This window comes from Zalophus californianus, chromosome 5 (genome assembly GCF_009762305.2).
Source record: "Zalophus californianus isolate mZalCal1 chromosome 5, mZalCal1.pri.v2, whole genome shotgun sequence".
NCBI classification, from domain to species: domain Eukaryota; kingdom Metazoa; phylum Chordata; class Mammalia; order Carnivora; family Otariidae; genus Zalophus; species Zalophus californianus.
This window is the reverse complement of record NC_045599.1, coordinates 102,520,509-102,541,606: the sequence shown is the minus strand read 5'-3', so window position 1 is coordinate 102,541,606 and position 21,098 is coordinate 102,520,509. Positions and strand designations below refer to the sequence as shown.

Genomic DNA, 21,098 nt, shown 5'->3' with positions numbered 1-21,098 from the left:
ACATGAGATTTCCTGTATGATAAAGACAACATTTCAAATTATAGGGCAAAAACAGATTATTTCATTAAATTTTACTGTCACAACTATGTAACCAGCTATCTACCTATCTATCCTATGGATAGTCCCATTTCAGAACTTACCCAAAAACACATTTCAAATGGAGTCAATATTTACATAAAATATTGAAGTGAAAAATCACATAAAATATTGAAAGATCATTTGAACATTCTTTTTAAATCTTGGGGTAGACAAGACTTCAAAGTCTGAAAACCAAGACCAAAAACCGTAACATATTTTAGTAAGTACAAATATAAATCTTCTGGATACTAAAGTATATTATTCACAAAGTTATTACATAAGGAAATATGTTTATAATGTGTAATAAAGGGTTAATACCCTTAATATATAAGAAGTTCCAACAAATCAAAATGAAAAAATGAATTCTCAAATAGAAAAAAAAGATATCGATAAATGACAGGAAAAGCCAATTTGGAGAGAAGAAATACAAATGTCCTATAAACAAAAACAGTATTTGAGATAGTTATTTTGCAATAAAAAATTTAACCAATCAAGGAAATTACCAATGTCACATATTAGGTTGGCAAAGGTAGAAAGAATGAACACACTGAGGGAAATACCCAGGAATGCACATGGAATTCTCATACACTCGTGGTGTGAACATAAATTAACACCTAAAGGAAACACAGTTTTGTTATATGTATCAATACCTAAAATCTACTGAAGCTCTGGCTTCCAGTAATCTCATTTCTAAGAATTTACCAGGGGAGATACTTTTATAATTGCATCAAATATGACCACACATGATGGTTTAATATAGTTTGATTTATGATAGTAAAAATCCCCCAAATAATCATAATGTCTATCAACAGGATTGATTTAATAAAATCAATGAAATTCTGCAATCCTTCAGTACTATGTTGTAGAAAAATTTTAGATGTCATCAAAAGACATTCACAAAATATTAAGAGCAGAAATCATAAAACATGATGCCTGATACTATCTGATTCTTTTTCACGTACATCTCAAGATGTCTAGAGGTTCAGTGACCATTTTGCTAACAGTATTTATATCTGGGTGATGACATTTTAATAGGTATATTCACTTTTAATTATAGCTTACTAATTTTTCTATAATGGACAGAAACGAGTAATAAAAACAATTCAAGTTAAAAAATGGAAAAATATTTTTTAAAAATGGGAGAATATTAAGAAAATTATATAACATAAATTTGCCCACTTTACAAAATAAGCATAACAAACAGCTGGAAGTTACCTTATATCTTTTATTTAATTTCCTTGATTTCCAAATATAGAAACTCTGAACAGGAATTTTATAGGAGGTTTTATCATCAGTGACAAATTCAGGACAAATTCAGAACTTCCCAGTCTTTGCTTTTGATATAAGTACTGAGTTTTTCACAATAACTATAGAAATACTGTCTTAAAAAAATGTAATAGCATACTTTAGCCCAAGGATTGCTTACTTTTAAAAGAAATCCAGAACTTAATAATTTTATATATGTGTATAAAATTAGACATATAAAATATATGTACCTTAATTTTATTCTTAATTTTTATCAACCCAGGTGTATATTTGATAAAGTAGAAAAAAAGAAATTAGAAACATTTTAAGCCACATGTTTTTCTCAACCTTGAAGATCACAAATGTATTCAAACTGAAGTCTTTTAGGTTGACCTTGAAATACATTACAATTATTATTTCACACAAACGCTAATCATCATTTTACTGAATATTCTGAGACACTCAGATACTGAGATAGGTACCACCTCATTAAAATAACAAGTAAGATATCAAGGGCTGATATTTTCTTGGTTCTGAAAGTCATAATATTTAATCAAAATCTAATTTTGTTCTTAATTCTGAAGATTACCATAACCTTTTTTCAGAGTAGATTTTTGTTTCAAGTAAGAATTGAATTCATTCTTCAGTGATGAAAGATGATTTATAATAGCCAAGAAAAAAGTAAATAATAATCTTCAATTTACCCACAAACTCTAATAATGCCGACATAGTGAAAATTACTAATTTAATTGATCTCCCAATGAATTAGACTGCCTACTTTTGTGTATTACAGATTTTATTCCTTATGTTCTATTTATTTTATTTTTGTAGGTTTCCCAAAAGTCATCTGGGATCTGGAATGTGCACTATTAATGATCAACCTGGGAGATTATGATAGAGGCAGCCCCATTCAATTTTTTCAACTTCCTTTTCCTTTAACGTCTGAAAAACACAAAATAAATGGGATAGGGAAAAAATCAGGCTCGAATTCCAGTTCCAGCACTTTCCAGCTGTAACATAAGGAGGGCTGTATTGTCTTGGTTCTAATAGGTTCTAACTCACAAAAATCTTCTAGCCCAGAGTTTATCCATCTGTAAAATGTGGTAACACTTCTTATTTCATAGAATTTTTGAGAATTAAATGTGAAAACATTTAAAAATTAAGGTTTCTCAAAAAATGGTAGTGACTTTTAGTAGTGTCATTGAGTAAAATAAATATATCCCAGTTATATGTCAAAGGCAATTTCTCAACTCCTGTTTTTCATTGACCTTTTTTAATTAAAATACTTATTAACTATCAAATGCTTAAAAGAACAGAGAATCCACGTGCACTTTGATATTGTTGACTTCATATCACGTAAATTCAAAAAGACAGTCCTTAATTATACATACATTCTTACATGGTAAATCTTTGTTGCATACTTTACACATATAAATATTCATTTATAGTAAACAGGACCCAGCAACTATGTAAGAAAGGCTTTCTATTTCTCAACTATTGAAAACACATTACACACTCCTCAAGAAGAGCGGCACATATGTCTATTCCTCTTTTCCTCTCCCTCTCTGGGTCTATCTTTGTCTCTCTCTCTCTCTTTAAAGCTCAGATTTAAGTAGTATTTGATTTAATCAGGTTTTATTCCTGCCATGATTGCACAACAGCAACAACAAAATGGAAAACCCACAGCTCCAGGATTGTGGCTATTTTTTAATTATGAGGTATTTTGTCCAAATCTGGGAATTTAAAACTAGGACATATCTATAGCATTGCCACTTGGACTCAAGTATCCTAAGTAAAGAAAGTTCCATTAAAAACAAATTTCCACCTAAGTGGTGGTGACGATGTAAACTAATAAGATAAAGCCATTTTAAAATGTGACTCTCAAAGCTTGTTCATTAAACAGATAGGAAGAATTTTCTGGTCTGTTAGAAAATGTGCAATTAAGATATGAAAATGAGAGTTGATCTTTCTGAGTAACCAGAAAATAATATATTTGTCAGAAAATATTACTTTGTAGCATTAAAAAAAAAGCAGTTGGCAAAATGCTTTTATTCAGATTTCTTACAGAACAGAATTTGGTCTCCAACACCTAAAGTTTAAAATAAAGCAACCGAAAAATCTGAAGGAAATGAGGAAAGTTGTGTTTTTCATATACTCTGTAATTCTACAGATCTTTCACCTGTAAATTTGGCAAGTACTTAAAATATTTTGACTTTTAGAGTAACAAAGGTATCATTCTCTAATGAATTCAGTTAGAAAAATGGCTTGCCACACAGGCATGCTAATGTGATTCAAGCAAACACTTTAAAGCATTCTTCCAACACATAAGCCAGATGCAAATTTACACAGCCTAGCAGATCAGTCCCACCAGTGTCAAAAGAGTGTTGGCTTAACAGTGCTTGAAAGAGGAATGGTTTACACAACTGATTGATGGTAGAACGCTTCAAGAGATCTTCAGTCTATTAACTCAAACACTCATTTGGAAAAAGAAATAGAAATAGGTATTTACAAAATAAGTTTTGAAGTTTCTCTGTAGGTCAAAGAAAGCAAACAGAAAAAGTACTTAAATTTCATATTTTGGAGCACACAATATGTTCAACAGTGGTTAAGTTTGCAGAATGGCGATTAGATTTTACAACACAATAATTGGCACCTACTCACTTGTATTTAAAACACTTGACATCTCTGCTTATTTTATGATATTCCTTAAAATGGCCTATAAATCATTTCTTTAAAGATTAATGTTAAAATATTTCTTGAGAAATCTACAGTTGATGTAATGTTAGCACTCTCACAAAATTGGACAATTTTTTAAGATTATCTTTGCAGAATTGTTTAAAAGCTGGCTGTGTGGCTATACCGTCCTTTGTAAAATCCAGTTAACTTATAGTCCTAAGAAGCAGGAATATTCAATAATTATTTTAAAATAAAGTCTCCCTCCTGGAAGGGATGAACAACACTCTCTAAAATACTATTTGCCCGATGTTGATGCTTTAAAAATTGGAAAGTAGGAATAAATAGGACTGTTTCCACAAAAAAAAAAAAAACAGTCACCTTTGAATTATCTATATTACAAGCCATACTATCCAATATTTCTCCTTAACAGAATAATAATGCAGAATAAAACAGCCTTTAATTTCCATTATTATTCACTCTATTTCTATTTTCATGGAAAATGCAAAACCTAACCCAGTGTTAGATGAGCATGAGATAAAAATATAACTTTATATGCATTTTATGAAATCCTCTTAAAATTCCTGTTTTGTGGGGCATCTGGGTGGCTCAGTGGGTTAAGCCTCCAACTGTTGGTTTCAGCCCAGGTCATGATCTCTAGATGGTGGAATGGAGCTCTGCTTCAGGCTTTCCATGCACAGCATGGAGTCCGCTTGAGATTCTTTCCCCTTCCTTCTCCCTTCCTCCTTGCTCTCTCTCAAATAAATAAATAAATAAATAAAATCTTATAAATAAACAAATCTCTATTTCCAGTATGTTTGATAGTGTACATTATATATTAGTGCAGAGATAAATAAATACACATTTACTGAACAAGTCAAGTAGACAGATTAAATTCTCATGATGCAACCATCATTTCTATCTAAAATAAAAAATAAGGGGCACCTGGGTGGCTCAATCAGTTAAGTGTCTGCCTTTGGCTCAGGTCATGATCCCGGAGTCTCAGGACTGAGTCCCACATCGGGCTCCCTGCTCAGCAGGGAGTCTGCTTCTCCCTCTGTCCCTTACCCCACTCATGCTTTCTCTCTCTCTCTCAAATAAATAAAATCTTTAAAAATAAAATAAAATAAAATAGCTGAGTGAAACATGGCTTTTAAAAACAACCTATTTAATTTTAAAAACTTCATGGAAAAGTCTGTAGATAAACATTTTAAAAAATGTTTTTGATTTGATGGTCTTGTACCAATTAGGCACTGAATTATTGATCTTTAGAGGAAAAATCTCAAGATGCTTAATCATTGAGGCGTTAGGTTTAAGCATATACTTCCAGAATTGTAATTAGGCAGCCATAAATAATTTACAGGAAGCTATTCAGTGGCATTGTTGCTATATGTAAATTTGCAATACTACTATTACTAACTACCAATTAAATAGCTACCTTTCTAAACAAGGAATAGCCAAATCATATTACCCTGAAATGTGTATTAAAATATCAGTATTTCTAATTTTTTCAAACATCTTAAAACTAGTTGATGTAGCTATTATTAATTTATTCATAGTATCAAACACTGTGCTAGATGCTCATCCCTACCCCATTTCACAATCTTTGTTTCGACTCTTGTTCTTTCTAAATATTTTCATCATCTGGATCAATAAAATTAGCGTGAAGGCTCCAAAGGACATTTTATAAAAATAAAAATCAGATCTGGAAAATGTTTTTCAACTTCCTCATACTTCCTTTAGCGTCGCCTGCCTTCTACTTCAGTCTTTATGAAGATGCTTAAGATTCTCTCATCACGTCAGAGCATCCACTCAAGAATTTCCAAGGTCTCTTCTGCATAGCTGTCAAGGTCCTATGGAATTAAGCTTCACCCTACATGTTCATACCCTACATATTCATACCCTACATATGCACCCTATCATTCCAATCCACTCACATTAGCTGTAAAATCTTACAAATTATATAATCCGTCTTGTTCTTAATTTCTGCATTTGTAAAAGAAGGTGATAATACTATTATCTAGCTCATAGGATTTTTGTGAACATTAAGTGAGATAGTCATACACACCCTAAATTTAAATTTTTGCAATATTACTATTGCTAATATGAAATGACTTTCTTCATGTTTTCTATACCCTACTGCCCTTTCCCACAGAACTGTTCTTATTTTCCATCTATTTAAATCACACTGATCCTGTTAGTTCAGTTCAACTCTCTCTTTCATGAAGTCTTCTACAAATCCCACCCACTCTGACCACTGAGCTCTTTATTGTTGCAAACACCCACATTATAACTAGAGGCCAGTCAGTTGTTGTAAAATTCCTTTATTAGTGATTATACTGGCTTCCAACTTCACTATAAAATTAGTGTTCCTCAAATGGTGCCCTTCAGATAGTATCTGTGTCAGTCACGTAGAAAGCTTTTTAATATGAAGATTCCTGAAGCCCATCCCAGACCTACTGAGTTAGACTCTAGATATGGGCCTTAAAATATGAATATTAATACTAGACTCAGATGATTCTACTGCACAGAAAAGTCTGAGAATCACTGTAAAAATTTGATTCTCAAATTTTTATTTTTATTTTTCTACCTGAAAGACACACCACTCTCCTCTCCCACCATCTGAAATATTCTTCTTTCCATATACCCTCACCTCCCACTTCAGGCAATAAGATTAAGCTTTCTTGACTCTAGACTTAGCCCCTGTGTAAGAACCATTTCACATCCTTCCACAATCCAGCTTAATTGGCATAGTGCTTCTTAAGTTAGCACTTAATAAATATTTTCTTGTAGCTTGATGTCCTGCAGTCCTTCAACTACCCCTTCAACAAATTCATCCAATCCATATCTGTTGAGCATCTATTAACTGTCAGGCATTGTGGTAGGTACTGTCCATGCATCTCTGATCTTCTTCTATGGCTTACTTTTGTGTGTTACTTTTCTAAGATATATGTAGATTCACCTTTAAAATTCATTAATTGTTGCTATTGTGTTAGGAGAGAAGTTATATCTTCAATTGCCAATTACTTCTAAGTTAAGACCTCTTGGCAAGTAAGTGGGAGGTAAGTGCCAAATTATAGAGCGAGGAAAAATGAGACTTGGCAATAAAAATGCCGATAGAATGTTAACAAAATGAGGACCAGCAAGAGCCAATGGGCGAAAGACATTCCTATATTTTTCCATATAAATAGGGACAGGATAATATAAGCCCATTTCTCTCCTTGTTTAATAAAATATGTATTTTGTAAATAAAATGCACAACTGGAAACAACATATAAATCTTGTGTTTGTGGGCACCTGGGTGGCTCAGTCAGTTAAGTGTCTGCCTTCAGCTCGGGTCAGGATCCCTGGGTTCTGGGCTAGGGTCCCATGTCAGGCTCCCTGCTTATCAGGGAGCCTACTTCTCCCTCTCCCTCTGCTGCTCTCCCCTGCTCATGCGCGCTCTCTCTTTCTCTCTCTCTCGCAAAAATAAATAAATAAATACTAAAAAAAAATCTTGTGTTTGTATCTTTTAAAAACTCATAACCATCCTTCCTCTTATTCCTCTTTTAACTGTTTCTAAGTATTTTTGTCATCTGAAAAATGTAAGTTGATTTTGGAAAAACTGAGTAATATCAGAATAGAAACAGAGTAAAGAGTGGCTGTGTAAACACGAGTCAAGTTGATTTATAAATTTTTTAAAAATTTCCATTTATATGCTATTTAAATCCAGTTCTCTATTTTGTATATGATTTGTATATTATTGTTAATGGTGCATAAGTAAAAGTAAATATATTTTCAAATAATTGATAGCTAGAATTATGACTAATAATCTATAAAATATATTTTTAAATTGTTTTTTGAAAAAATACAGAGTGAATAAAAAATAAAATGTCAGTATATTCATGTGTATGTTTGTAAGATCATGGAAAAATACACATCAGTTCACATTAGTGGTGAACTGATGAGTATTTTTTTTAAAGGAAGCATAAGTCTGATACTCATGGTATATTAAGTGAAAATGTAGACTATAAAATTTTCTCTACAAAATAACTGCAATGTGTCAAATATGAATAAGCAAATAGACGAGAACTAGAAGGTAATATACACCAATTAAAATACAGTTTTAATGAAGTGATGGGGATGTGGATAATTCTTGCTTTTGATGTTTGTCGGCATTTTAAAATTGGTTTTGTCACAATGTACCACCAAACATAAATGAAAATCGTGATTAAGCAAAAGATTATTGAGAAACATCTCAATGACAAATCTCTTTTCTCTTTGGTTGGAGATAAAACCACAACACCATTCTTTATACCAATGGTTCTCAACTGGAGACAATCGCCTCACCCTACATGACACATTTAACAATTTCTGGAGACATTTTTGGTTTTCACAATAGCAGGAGTACTTCTGGCAGCTAATAGGTAGAGGTGAGGATGCTGTTTTACATCTTACAACACACATGACAGTCCCCTAAACAACAAAGAAGTTTCTGGTCCAAAGTGACAATAATGCTGAGGGTAAGAAATCTTGATATAGAATGATCACAAAACAAATCAGTGTCCTTCCCCAAAATTAATATACACACACACCCCTCCCATATAGCTAGGAAAAACACTTTGACTTCCATTCTTAAAGGAATTCCCACAACCATTTAATTATTTGAGTGGGGGTTGAGAGGAGTGCACGGAAATACCCAGGATGCACTATAATATGAAATCTGAGATACTTCCTTAACCTGCTTTCTCTTGCAGAGTAAGCCCATAATCATATCTTTATTTCATGCCATAGTTAAGCAAGAGCATTGTTCAGGGTATCCATAAAGTCACAGCAAAATAATTTTTCCTAAGAGTTAACCAAAAAAAAATAGATTTATAAACTGTAATATCAAGTGGCATAGATGTTTAAAAATAGGTAAGTCTTCTAGAGATATAATATAATGAGTCTCATTGATACTACATGGGATGGAGGAAGGAAAGATCTGGGAAGAAAAAAAAAAATTCAACTACCTTTAAGAGAATTATTTGTAGGAGCAATTTATCAGAAATCAGAAAAATGTGTTCTCAGTGCAAAAAGTTCAATTGAAAATGAGGTCTTTATAATAAAAAAATAAGGGAAAGGATATGGTCTTTTCACATAGTGTCCACCCACATCTCATAATCACTGAGTTTGTGGTTCTTAAACATATACCAGCCAGTATTTTCTGACAATAATTGGCTTTAATGGTTATCTGACAGATTCTTCTGGAGCAACAAGAAAATTATTAGACAAGTTAAAAACAGTACCCATTCATAATGAAATAAATTATGGCACAAGAATTATCCTGGATTCTTCAAGATATTATGTAAATCTTCCTTTATTGCATGGTTTGAATTATGCTCAATAGATATAATTTAACATATAAGTTTCTCAAGGATGGGGACCATTTCTTATATTTAATATATACTGAATAAAGTACCTACTCGGAATCACTTTAATAAAATTGAGATTTTTTTTTTAAGGTGGAGAGAGTGAGTAATATCTTAGGAAGGATTAGTTTATCCGGTCTATCCACTGTTTCAAAAAAAAGAATAAAAACAAACACTACAACAAAAAGGGTCCTCAAGGAATGAAAATTATTTTTTTTTTTCAAATGAGGCCCTGCTACATTTAAAACTGCAGTATAATCATATGGCTAAGATTAAGGGACATGAAATCTGTCATTTACTAGCTGTGTGACCTTGAACAAGTCACTTAACCTCTCTGGGCCTCAGATTCTTCTTTTGCAAGTAGGTTGATGGTAGCCATCTCACTGTTTTTATAGGAAGATTGGATGAGATAATGTAAATCAACAGGATACTTACGTGAGTTAAAAACTCAACAAGCATTAACTATAATTATTTTATTATATTAGTGTTATGATGATAATGAAAAATGTTGGGTACCGTACAAGAGAGGGAGAGGGGTAGGAGAGTGGGAAGAAGAAGAAGAAAAAGAAGAGAACATGACAGCTTGCTAAAAGCCGGGTAGGAGGGTTTCTAAGCATAATTTATTTAGAATTAAGTGTGCCTGTGGCCAGTGAGTGTTCCCATACCCTTCACCGTGCTTCATGCTTTCTGGCTATCCTTCCGTGTGTCCCAGGCAACCTCACTTACTTACCCATTCTCCACAGAGGCCAATTTTAACCTCCTCTATTCTCAACAGAAAGAGTTTCCCATGTCAGAGAGAATAGAGAGGTCTTCCATAAAGCCACCTTGTCCTGCCACCTGACCAATTCCTTGTGTTGTATCTGCAAACTACTCCCCTCTAAAGGAAACTTCTCCAAATTATGGGCTTAACTGACTGAGCCACCTAGGTGCCCCACTTTCTTCATTTTGAAACTCTCTTGTGCCTCAGCTTCCAAAACATTTATCTGTAGGTTTTCTTCCTAACTCTCTGATTGCTGCTTAGCTACTTATTAATCTTTTGGACTCCTTTTCAGCATTACTCCACTTAAATTACAGTACTCACCAGATCGCCATTTGTCACTTTCCCTATTTAATTGTACCCATTCATACTGTTTAAGTACTACTTACATGCTGACAATGTCCAAGTTCATCTCTCTAGTCATGACTTTTTACATAGCTCTAAACCTATATTTTCCAATCTCCATTGGGAGATTTCATGTCTGTAAAAAAGTCAACATATCCCAAACTGATTTCCCTGTCTGTCCATATGCCTAATCCTACACCCCACCTCCCACTTGGCGGCCCTTTCTGCATCCTCCATATCAATAAATGGTGCCATCAGAAATTTGGGATTCACCAAGTCCTTTTGCTTCTACCTTGTAAATGCCCCAGTTTTATATCTTCTCTTTTACATCCCTTTCTCAATTCATCAATTCTTCCTGTATTTTTGCAATGAGTTTTCATCTTATCTCCCAACTTTAGATTTTGCTTAACTCTGTATTTCAGAAGCATCTTCCTGAAGTGTGAATCTATTCATGCAATTCTCCTATTCACATCCTTTCATGGGTCCCTACAGTCTTCGAAACAAAATTTAAACTCTTCAGAAAGGTGCAAAAATGGTCTTTATTGGTTGATCACTGCCTATGATCTCAATACCAGCTCTTATCACCTCCTTACTCCCACTCCCAACTCCAGCCATTTAAAGCTACTTGCAAATCCCTAACCCATTTATCTTTCCTGTGTTTTTTTCTTCTATGTGCCATTATTTCTGCTTGGAACATCTATCCATAGCCCTCTAACCCCATCTTCACCTAGTAATTACTATGTAATATCTCAGTATTCTGTATTCCCAATATACCCTGTGTATTTCCTCCTTCATTTATAATCCTGCATTGTGATTCTTTCTACATTAAAGAGTGAATGCCTTGAATTTGAGGCCTATGAGTCTATGCTCTGTTTCTCCACATACCAGTACAGTGTCTAGTGAATAATAACAAATTGTTGCTATGAAAACAAAATAGTTCACACAATATTTGCGACATTCACCAGGAGTCAAACATCCAGCCAACCATTGTGTATAGAGCAAAATCACATGGGGAGATACACTATAATTCTGTCTATATGCAGTTTGTAACATGAATTAGGAAGCTAGAATGAATATGTAACATATATAGCAATTTGAAGTGGCAAATACCAAATGAATGGTGAAACCAAGTGACAAAGGAACCCATGGGAAATACAGACCACTAGGTACTCAATTGGCTGCTCATAAAAAAAGTTTTAGAGAAAAGATAAGTATAATTATAGTAAGAGTCTACAGAAGAATTAAAAATAGTGAACACCTAGATGCTAAGTCTCATGAGGTCAGGAGACAAATCAATCTTGTTCATTGCTCTGTCTCTAAGGTCTAACAACATGGCTGAATCATAGTAGCTAACTAAGCATTTGTGTTGAATTGAATTTTAAACTGTGCATCTGGTGATGCAAGAAAACATCTGTTTAAAAAAAACAGCACTTTTTCTCTTTTGCCATTCCATAAAAAGGTAATTTGTGTGTGTGTTTACTAGAACTATTTCCTCAAAAGTGAAATATTGCTTCACTCTTTGGTTGGCAAATGTGTTGTTTCAAGATGGAGAAGTATCTGCTTTAAATGAAGAGAAAGCTATTTCGGTCCATAATTCTCAGAGCCAATTTTGGATCTTAAAATGCACTTTTCATCAAAGAGTCTTAACAAAAAGATTCCTGCCAATGTAACCAAGACATCTAAAAATATTTAATTCTAAAGCCAAGCTTTCCGTTCAGAAGCATTGTAATTGAAATCACATTCTTCCAGAGACCTAGCATTGGGCCAATAGTCACCTGAGTAAGCTACCATCCTCACCTTCATGAGTAGGACCTCACAACTGCATGATATTTAGGAATTCTGCATTTTCCTTACATTTATGCTGGATTTCCAGTTTTCCAGGAACTTATTTGTACTCAACAGAGCTATTATACTAAACCAACGAACAACACATATAACTTTGAGTTGAAGTCAATTTAACATGTCCCCTCTCATTTCAAACAAAAAAAACCTGAGACCTGGTAATATAATTATTGACCTAAGTACATTTAGGGCACAGCTCGAGTAGCAAAGTCTCTTGAGGGATAACCTGTTATTCAGTCTTCCACATAAGCTATGTTCATGGAACATCAATACTTTCACATATATTGTTTTATTAATTCTAGTGTGTAGTCACCTGAGATAGGTAAAATGGGATTATTCCTCCCCTGTAACAGGTGAGGAAATTGAGCCCCATCTGTCTGTGAATTCCCTCAGGATGACTGAGCAGCAGAAGCAGAACTAGTATTCAAGACTCTTGACTTGGTTCAGATATTTCTATTATTGTCATTTACCAGGAGCATCAAATTGACATGGGTCTTTTCCTTTGGTACAAATGAGTCATTTACAATCTAAATGGGCTGGTGTCTACTATCCCTCGAAGGAAGATTTACTATAGTAAAAAAAAAAAGATTTACAATTACCAGAGTTTGCAGGTCACAAAAGATAATGAGGCGAAAATATATATGTTAATTAATTTTGAGGTTTCATTTAAATAATCAATCATTCTTTCAGAACTAAAAATAATCAAAAGATACTAATAATTTTAGACCTGTATACAGGGGGCAATATGCCATGAACATATTCTTTTTTTTTTCTTTACACACCAGTGATGAAATTTCCCATCTGTTGCTTCAAATCAAATAAGCATACTTAAAAATAACATACATTGCAAAAACTTTTCTTTGAAGGATTAAAGTCACTCTGATTGTTAGCTGAAATAAGTGTTAATTTTTCAACAAGGAAAAATGTGTCTGGACAAGTCCACATGTGTTAGCAGTAGGCTAAGAAAGGAATCTGGCATGGGATTCTTAACACTTGGTTCTAATCATTAATGCTGCAGTACTGGCCTATTTACAACCTGATATTTGTTTTTGCACTTTCAACATCCCGTGATTTTTCAGCAACAGTAAATAGCTTTAAGAGATGACACTTCACCTTAGCTGGTGTCTATATTTTGACTAGCAGGTCTTGGCACTGTGTCCAGTTCAGATGCCTCTCCAAAATGTTGCATGCAGGTAAAAGGTGAACAAAACTTAAGGAAGAAAAAAAAAAACACCACTACTCTAAACAATTGGGGGCTATAACACATCTAAGTTCTTAGCTGACCTATCACAGCAACTTCTAATCTTCTTATCATTGTCTGTTTGGATTTTATTCCCTAATTTTTCCATAGAATACCATTTTGTGATGTTGTTATGTAAAAAATAACATAAATAAAAGGCAAAAGAAAGGAGTCTAATTTAACCTCATATAGGGCACACAGAACCATACCTGATTTCTATATCATTTTATTTCTAGCAACATAATTTATATTCAAGTGTTTGGGACTTGGGAGGTACCCACATTAGGACATTTTAAAATTGTTATGGTAAAACTCCAAATTTAAATCAATGAAACACCTCCATAATCCCACAAAAGTGAATATTTGTGTATCTGAGAAATTAGTTTCCCTAGGAAGACGTATTCTCTTGAAAACAGGGGATTTTCATAATGTGTGGGAAATCGGCGGTTCTGAATCACCCAATATTGTCTCAGTCTGTGTTTGTATCCTATATATCAAAAACGTCTCCAATAATTAGAATGTAAGAAGATACACATGACATTAAAATATTGCTGAAACTTGAATATTCCCTGGAGTAGTCATGACATGTTTTATAACCTTGTGATACCTCAGGATTATCAAAACTGTGTTTGGAGAGGGTATAGGGATAAGGTTGGTTATTTGAGCTTGCTCTCTATTCGAATTCTGAGAATATGAAAATTTGCATTATGTTGAGAGCATATCCACTATGTAGTATTTTGTTTCTCTTGAGTTAATTAATAAGTGTCCTAACTTTCAAGTCCTGGTGGCTGACTTAGAAGTGTTTTGCATAAAACTTTACACACGACATCCTCTTCTTTAAATAGTGCATTTCATTTCTAGGAGAACCATGCCACAACACAGTCTTCTGAAATGTGCTGTGTGCCTTCAGTATTGAAAGTAATACTTGCATGTTACATTCAAATGTGGCCTTTCTTTCCTTTTTTTTTTTTTAAGATTTAGACAGCGAGAGAGGGAACACAAGCAGGGGGAGTGGGAGAGAGAGAAGCAGGCTTCCCGCTGAGCAGGCAGCCTTATGTGGGGCTCGATCCCAGGACCCTGGGATCATGACCTGAGCTGAAGGCAGACGCTTAACGACTAAGCCACCCAGGTGACCCTCAAATGTGGCCTTTCTAAAGAGACTTTTCCAAAGGAGAAAATTTCAAAAACACAGAGTAGAAAAGTCACTGGAGAAACAAGCAGCCCAAGTAATCGGGGTATCTGGGACACTTTTCATTGTTTTGAATGTCTGCAGTGTCCCAACATGGGCAGCAGGGGGCGCTCCTGCATGAAGCAAACCCCCCACAAGTGTCCCTGGTGGAGAATACTGAGGCTTTTTCTCTTAGCATTTGCCCCAAGTCCAACGAGGTAGTCAATGAGGAGTGCTGTTGTCCATAAACTGTACAAGCTTAGAACATGCGGTGAATAACATTGCAGAAGTGACTGACTAGGGCACATGGGTCTGAGCTTGCCTTTAGAAAACAGGGTGACCAATTTTTGTTATTTTGGTGGGCAGCAGACATTAAAAGAGCTGGTGAACAATTGGGGGAGGAGGTGATTGCCATCAGTTGTAAAGAGGCCATCTCTGAAAGCAACAAGTGGACATCTGTATCCCAGGGTCATTTATTCAGCCTCTTTGTGACAGTTTAGGTTGCAGGTTATATTCCCTGTGAAATATCAAATCAAAACCCTTCCCTCTTTTCCCGACCCCACCCCAAACTCAGAAAATCCTTGATGATCTGGTTTCCCACTAAACCCTAGGAAATGTGGTTTCTGCAGGGGATCTTCTGCATGTGGTTGTGATTTGCACGTGAATTATGATGCATTTTACTTGCTCTGTACCAATTCCTAAGTATCCAAACCAGGTTGGAAAAATCGTTAGGGACCAAAAGCAAAGGCTTTGAAACTTCAAACACAGTGGGCTCCAAAGCAAAATCCCCAGTCCTCACCCCCACTTCATACACATACTCATGCATACACCACCCCCACCAAACGGCTCCTTTCTACTTCCCGTCCCCAAATGAAAGTCTGTGGAGACACAACTATAAACCTTAGTACTCACCATATTGACTTCGGAAACCATATCAATGCTGGCGATGTCAATGTTCATTCCCACGGCCACAGGGGGACCTGCGAACCAAGATAGCCAGCCATGTGATTTCTCAGAACTTCATTCATTCTCAACAAGAGCTGTCCCTGGGCATGGGGTATTCTGCCCCAAATTCCTCCCCCACTGCTCATCCTTATATTCTTCACTTCTCCACTCCTTTTTAAAAAAGAGTGCTCTGCACTCCTCTAGGGAATGCTCTATGGAACATGTACACACGTGCCCTCCTGGGAGAGGGATTCCAATTCTATCTACATAGGTAGATGTCTCAGTATGAGAAAACACACAACTCACAGAAGCCGGAGGAACCTGTCTAGCCCGAGGGAATTTTTATATATTGCACTAAAGCCCCCTCCTCCTCATTCTTTCCCACTCCCCTTCGGACGCGCAGGTTTTAACTCTTTGAGCTTCGTTAAAGCAAAATTAAACGGGCATATCAGTGTATCTAAGGCTGTAGCAAGAGGTCCCTAGCCCTTCTCCCACTTACCCGCCCTGCCTTTTAGCCCTCCCCAACCCGTTCCCTCCCACCGCCACAAACAGTGGGGCTTCCAGGACTGGATAACATCCAGACATCAGCCACTTTAAACCATTGCCAGAACTCTTCCAAAGTAGGCGGGCACAGGGGATTAATGTCACTTTTCAACCAATTGCCTGCACATTTTGTTCTCAAAAATGTTCACGATGGCCTCCAGTAAGCCAGGTTCTCTAGGCACACCATTAACTAAACTTAAGAGGTTTGTATCTCAATGAAGCAAAGACGGCGAAGCAAAGGATCTCAGCAGTGAAGCTAAAGAACAGCAGTCACCTATACACTCTAAGAAGGTCTCATTGAAAGACCGTCTAACTGCTGGATAGCAACAAATCGGCTTAAGTTTGGATCACTTTCTCAATATGGTAACACAGAGACACATTCGATATACCACATGCAGCCAACAATGAGGGAGAGGGAAGACAGCGAGCACAAAGCTCACAAGACAGCTTAGGCTATAGCAGGGCTGTTTCTTATTTCCAAGGCAACCCCATTACCTCCAAAATCTGGTCTCAGACGAATGTCATAGCCTTTCAGGAGTCTATCCACTGTCTCTTTAACCAGCGACATATTACTAGGGTCATTGACACTAAAGAAAGAAAAGACAATAAACAGGCATCAATAAAGCAGCAGGCACAGCGTCTTCAGCATCTGTCTGATCCTCACTACAGATCCCTGCTCACAGAGGTATGCAGACCGAGCCCTTCAAAGTGAAATGAAAAAGAGAAATGCTGGGCACACTTACCTCTGCGCACAGACAGCGGCGATTATTAAGGGGAATGACCAAATCCCAAAGTAGCCCTTTTTCCGGACTCTCCACATGCCTTTAGTTTTTGATGGGATTGAGGGTTTCACTGAAGAGAGGAGATCCAACTTAGACTGCCCAGTGCAGTAATTCTAATGTGAGGCGCATGCGCACGGTGTACCAAAACATCAAAGGGGCAGCGGCGGCTGCCTGGGACCGAGCAGATTTTCTGGCTAAGAAAAAAAAAAAAAAAAATTAAAGGGGAAAAAGGAAAAACATACATATGTATAACATATACATATTTGAGGAATATAGGAAAGTCACCCCACAGGAGGACCCAGAGTAAAATCTTTGTTTTCCTTTCGTTAAGACAAAAACAACTAGAGCCTCTGGTAAGTTTTGGTAGTTCCTGGAGGCAGTTTTGCACCTCACGGGTTTTTGGGGCATGTATGTGTGTTTCCTCTTAAATATGCAAATCCAGATAGGGAATTTAAAAGACAGCAGGTGTGGAGTGCTAGTGGAAAAGGGGTGCCTGCGAGCCCACTTCTGGTATCAGCAAGCCTAGGAGGAGAGGAGTTTGAACTTTATTTCCTGGCAAATAGCATCCCCTGCGTGGGGCGAGATGTGTGCTGGAGATGGGGGTTGTGCGGTGGGGGGAGGGGGGAAGGGACGGTGGGTGCAGTAGTCAAAGGGGGAGGGAAGAAAGAAACCAATGGGAGAAGTGCTGAGCAATCCGTCGGATTTGGGGCGGGAGGGGGGGTGGGGGAGTAGAGAATAAGAAAGAAACGGAAAAATAAAAAAAAGATAAAGGAAGAATAAAATGATGCCTGGTCTCTTCTAGGAGTCTAGGAACAAGCTTTTCTTCACTACTCACGAACGATTTCTTTCTCCTCCTCACCCTTTGCCCCCTATTCCCCGAGAAGAAAACCTCGGGGTCCCGGTTTCTTGCCGTGTGACGTGCCTGACCCGCTAGTTCGGATTATTTATAGAAGGAGGAGGGGGGGCGAGGGGAGCAGAAAGGCAACGCTGTCTCTCCAGGTTTCGGTCTGATTCTGCATTGGGAAATTATTAGTGGGGAGGGTGGGGTTTGGATGAGGGGAGTGATGGGAAGTGGGAGCGTTGGGAACGCCGGTGGCTAGCGCCTGACCCTGGGTGCCGGGGGCTAGAGGGCTGGAGCGGCGACACGGTGCAGCAAGGGCAGGTGGCCCTAGGGGGGGCGCCCCTGGCGGACCCCCCGCCCGCCCCCTAGGAGCACGCGCAGAGGCGCGCGCACGTGCAGGCAACTCTCCCAACCCGCCTCCCGCTCCTTCTTACCTCCCGGGCCTGCGCTCGCCGCCCACTGTTGCCGCGGGCGGAGCCGGCGCCCCCCCGAGCTCTGTCCCAGCTGGAGAGGGCCAGTGGCGGCTAGGGACACCTGGCTGTTCAGTGGCTGAGTGTGGCTCGGGATGGGAAAAGCCAGAGCGGTCCCTAGAAGGCGGCAAAATGAGGAAGGGGCCTAGGGACGCCTGGGGGCCCGGCGTTCTCTGTCTCCGCTCCACCTCGTCCTTGCTCCCCTTCCCAGGGCCAGGAGATACTCTCAGACCCCGAGGCTGCCTCTTCCCTCTCGCCCGAGGCTTTGCCCGGCTCCCTACCGCCACCGGGACCCGGAGGAGGCAGCGAGCGAGCTCGGCGGTTTGAGACGGAGGGAGATACTCAATTCACCGCCGAAATGTTTCCTCAGCTCGAGGGAGAGAGACGTGCCGCGGGAGCCGGGAGCTGCTACAAGGCTGGGGGTTCTGGGCGTGTGAAGGAGCCCGAGGCCAGGACGAATGCCTCTCCCGGTACTCCGGAGTTATCTTGGAACGGGGGAGGAGGGAGGAGGGGATGTAGGGCAGGTGCTCCCGCTCCCCCTTCCCCCACTCCTCAGTGAAGAACGGGAAAAGCCAAAGCCCAACCCTGCATTCTGGACCCAGAGCAGTTTTCGCTTCTAACTCCTATTGCTGATCATTGCTAACCATTAACTGAGCGTACTACTTGCCAGGAGTGCTTTATTAATTAATTCCTACGACACTCCTAGGAGTTAGCCATCACCTCAGTTTCCTCATATGGATTTAGAAACTGGCGCACTGAAGCGAAGGAACTTGCCCAAGGTCACCTAGTAGGCTAGAGGTGGAACCCGAATTGGACTAAAAAGCCAGTGTCCCTAACCATTCGACTAGACAGCCTTGGCCCCCAAGTCCGAGACCATGCTGGCTGCCGGCTCTCAGCTACAGCACAGCTCCCCGAGCCCGCGGAGCCCTCAGCGGCGGCGGGCGGAGCGGGAGCGCGCGGTTCCGGGCTTGCATGGCCCAAGTCTGAACAGAGGAGAGGCGCCCGCCGCCCGCGCCAGCTGTAGTGGTCTCCGCAACACGCGGGACTCCTCAGGGTCCTGGTCCCTGCCAAGCTCCTGGCCCATTTACCTCTAGACCACCTCCCTCCCTCTCCCCACCCCGCCTAGGTCAGAGGGTCGTCCTGGGGCAGCTCCGGGGAATGACTCCTAGGGGAGGGTGGAGGCGGGAGGGCTTCGAGGAGGGAATCCAACAGCTCCCCTAGGAGGGAACGCGAGCAGGAAGGGAGAGCTGTGTGCCATCACTAAGGGAGTTTCTGAATTTGAGTCAGGTAAAACAACGCCATAAACCATGCAGTTCTACAGTCTGGCGTACTGCGGGGCTCCAGGCTCATAGGAGTCCGTTGAGAGACAGACAGACAGACGGGGAGAGAGAAGGACAGAGAGAGAGAGAGAGAGAGAGAGATCGGAAATCCGCAAGTCTCCCATCTGTAATTATTCCGGTTGAGAGTTCCAAGGACAAAATAGTGTTCCAAGGACCCATGGCAGAGGAAAACTGCCAGTTTTCCTCTCTTTTTACACTTACATACAAAGGGAATCTTTTACACAAGCTAACATATAAGGGAAAACAAAGTTTAGGTTACCAGCATTATATACAGAGGATTCCTAAATCAGTTTGAACCCCAGGTTAACTAACTGGTGAAAACCTAAGAAACTTGTCTTTTTCTTGAAAACACCCCAAAACAGGATTTTCCGTCTGACCATTAGTTATCCATGTTGCACTTTCTGCACTGTCAGCCTCTCCTACTTGACTCCCTTCAGTTTGGGTTGAAAGAAAAATATTCAGTAAAGAGAATACCGAAAATACTGTCATCCAGCAGTAATAAAAATAGCCCAGTGAACAATTAAACAAGTACTTGTGGAAGCCTTGCCCTATACAGAAAATTAAGGAAGAGGAGGGCAAAGAATTAAAATAAAAGTAACTTGCATCTCAGCAAGTAAAACAATAGCACAGTGCAAACTGTGAGTTTCAAAGGAACTGGAGGCAGAACTTTGAGTTCAAATCCCAGTTTGAATGCTTAGTATCTTTGTTACTTGGATAGGTCAGTAAACCTGTCTAGGCCATGGTTTCCTCTTCTGTAAAAATGAGAATGATAATTGTACCTTCTCCATTTGATTATAGAATGATGTAAATATATGTGTAGCATTTGGCATGAAATTAACAAATATTAACAAATTTTAATGAATAAAGCATAATCAGTGGACAGGAAAACAAACAAGATTTAATAACATTAATGTATAAAGACTGAGTGGACATAAATTTAATGCAGTTATCATAGACTGGCTTGAGAAGAGAGGAGCTGACATTTCAAGGGAATTAAGGTTAAGAAGGCACTGTATTAAAGCCAATCTAAAGAGAAATGAAAAAAGAATATTTTCTTTATGTGGTAACATCTCAGGGATATCTCTTACCAATAGATATTACTAACATAATCAAAGAGATATTCCTACCACTTATAAAACCTGAGATCAACTTATATCTAAAGTGAGTCTTATTGCACAGCAGAATCAACACTAGAACTTCTCTCTGGAAGACTGATAACACAGCCTAGGAATGTGAAAATTAGAACAATAATGTGCAAGGAGGGCATTGCTGGAATTGATATGTATCAGTTGCTGGAGAGCATCCTCTATGATCCCAGATGCACAACAAGAAGGCAAAAATGTAAGTATTATTAAGAGATCATGATTCAAAATCATCTCTGAGTATGAAGTACATAAATTCCAGATAAATCCAGTCACCAACCATCGGCCTTACCTTAG

At 38.3% G+C, this 21,098-nt stretch overlaps 1 protein-coding gene across 3 annotated transcripts in view; it reads right to left on the bottom strand.

Annotated features, from left to right (window-relative positions):
• Positions 1-18,755, bottom strand: part of GABRB2 (gamma-aminobutyric acid type A receptor subunit beta2) — a 240,787-nt gene extending 222,032 nt beyond the window's left edge. Inside the window, exons 1-4 of one of the 3 annotated variants that reach the window (XM_027606576.1) lie at positions 18,284-18,755; positions 16,970-17,202; positions 16,722-16,813; positions 15,651-15,718 (exon numbers count right to left, since the gene is read on the bottom strand). In XM_027606576.1, the coding sequence (XP_027462377.1) occupies positions 15,651-15,718; positions 16,722-16,813; positions 16,970-17,046 (237 nt within the window). In that variant the 5' untranslated portion in view covers positions 17,047-17,202; positions 18,284-18,755. Of the gene's footprint in view, positions 1-15,650; positions 15,719-16,721; positions 16,814-16,969; positions 17,203-17,843; positions 17,972-18,283 lie in introns of those variants that run through there. The other 2 variants (XM_027606577.2, XM_027606578.1) reach the window with 2 other exon arrangements.
• Positions 18,756-21,098: the final 2,343 nt, after the last annotated feature.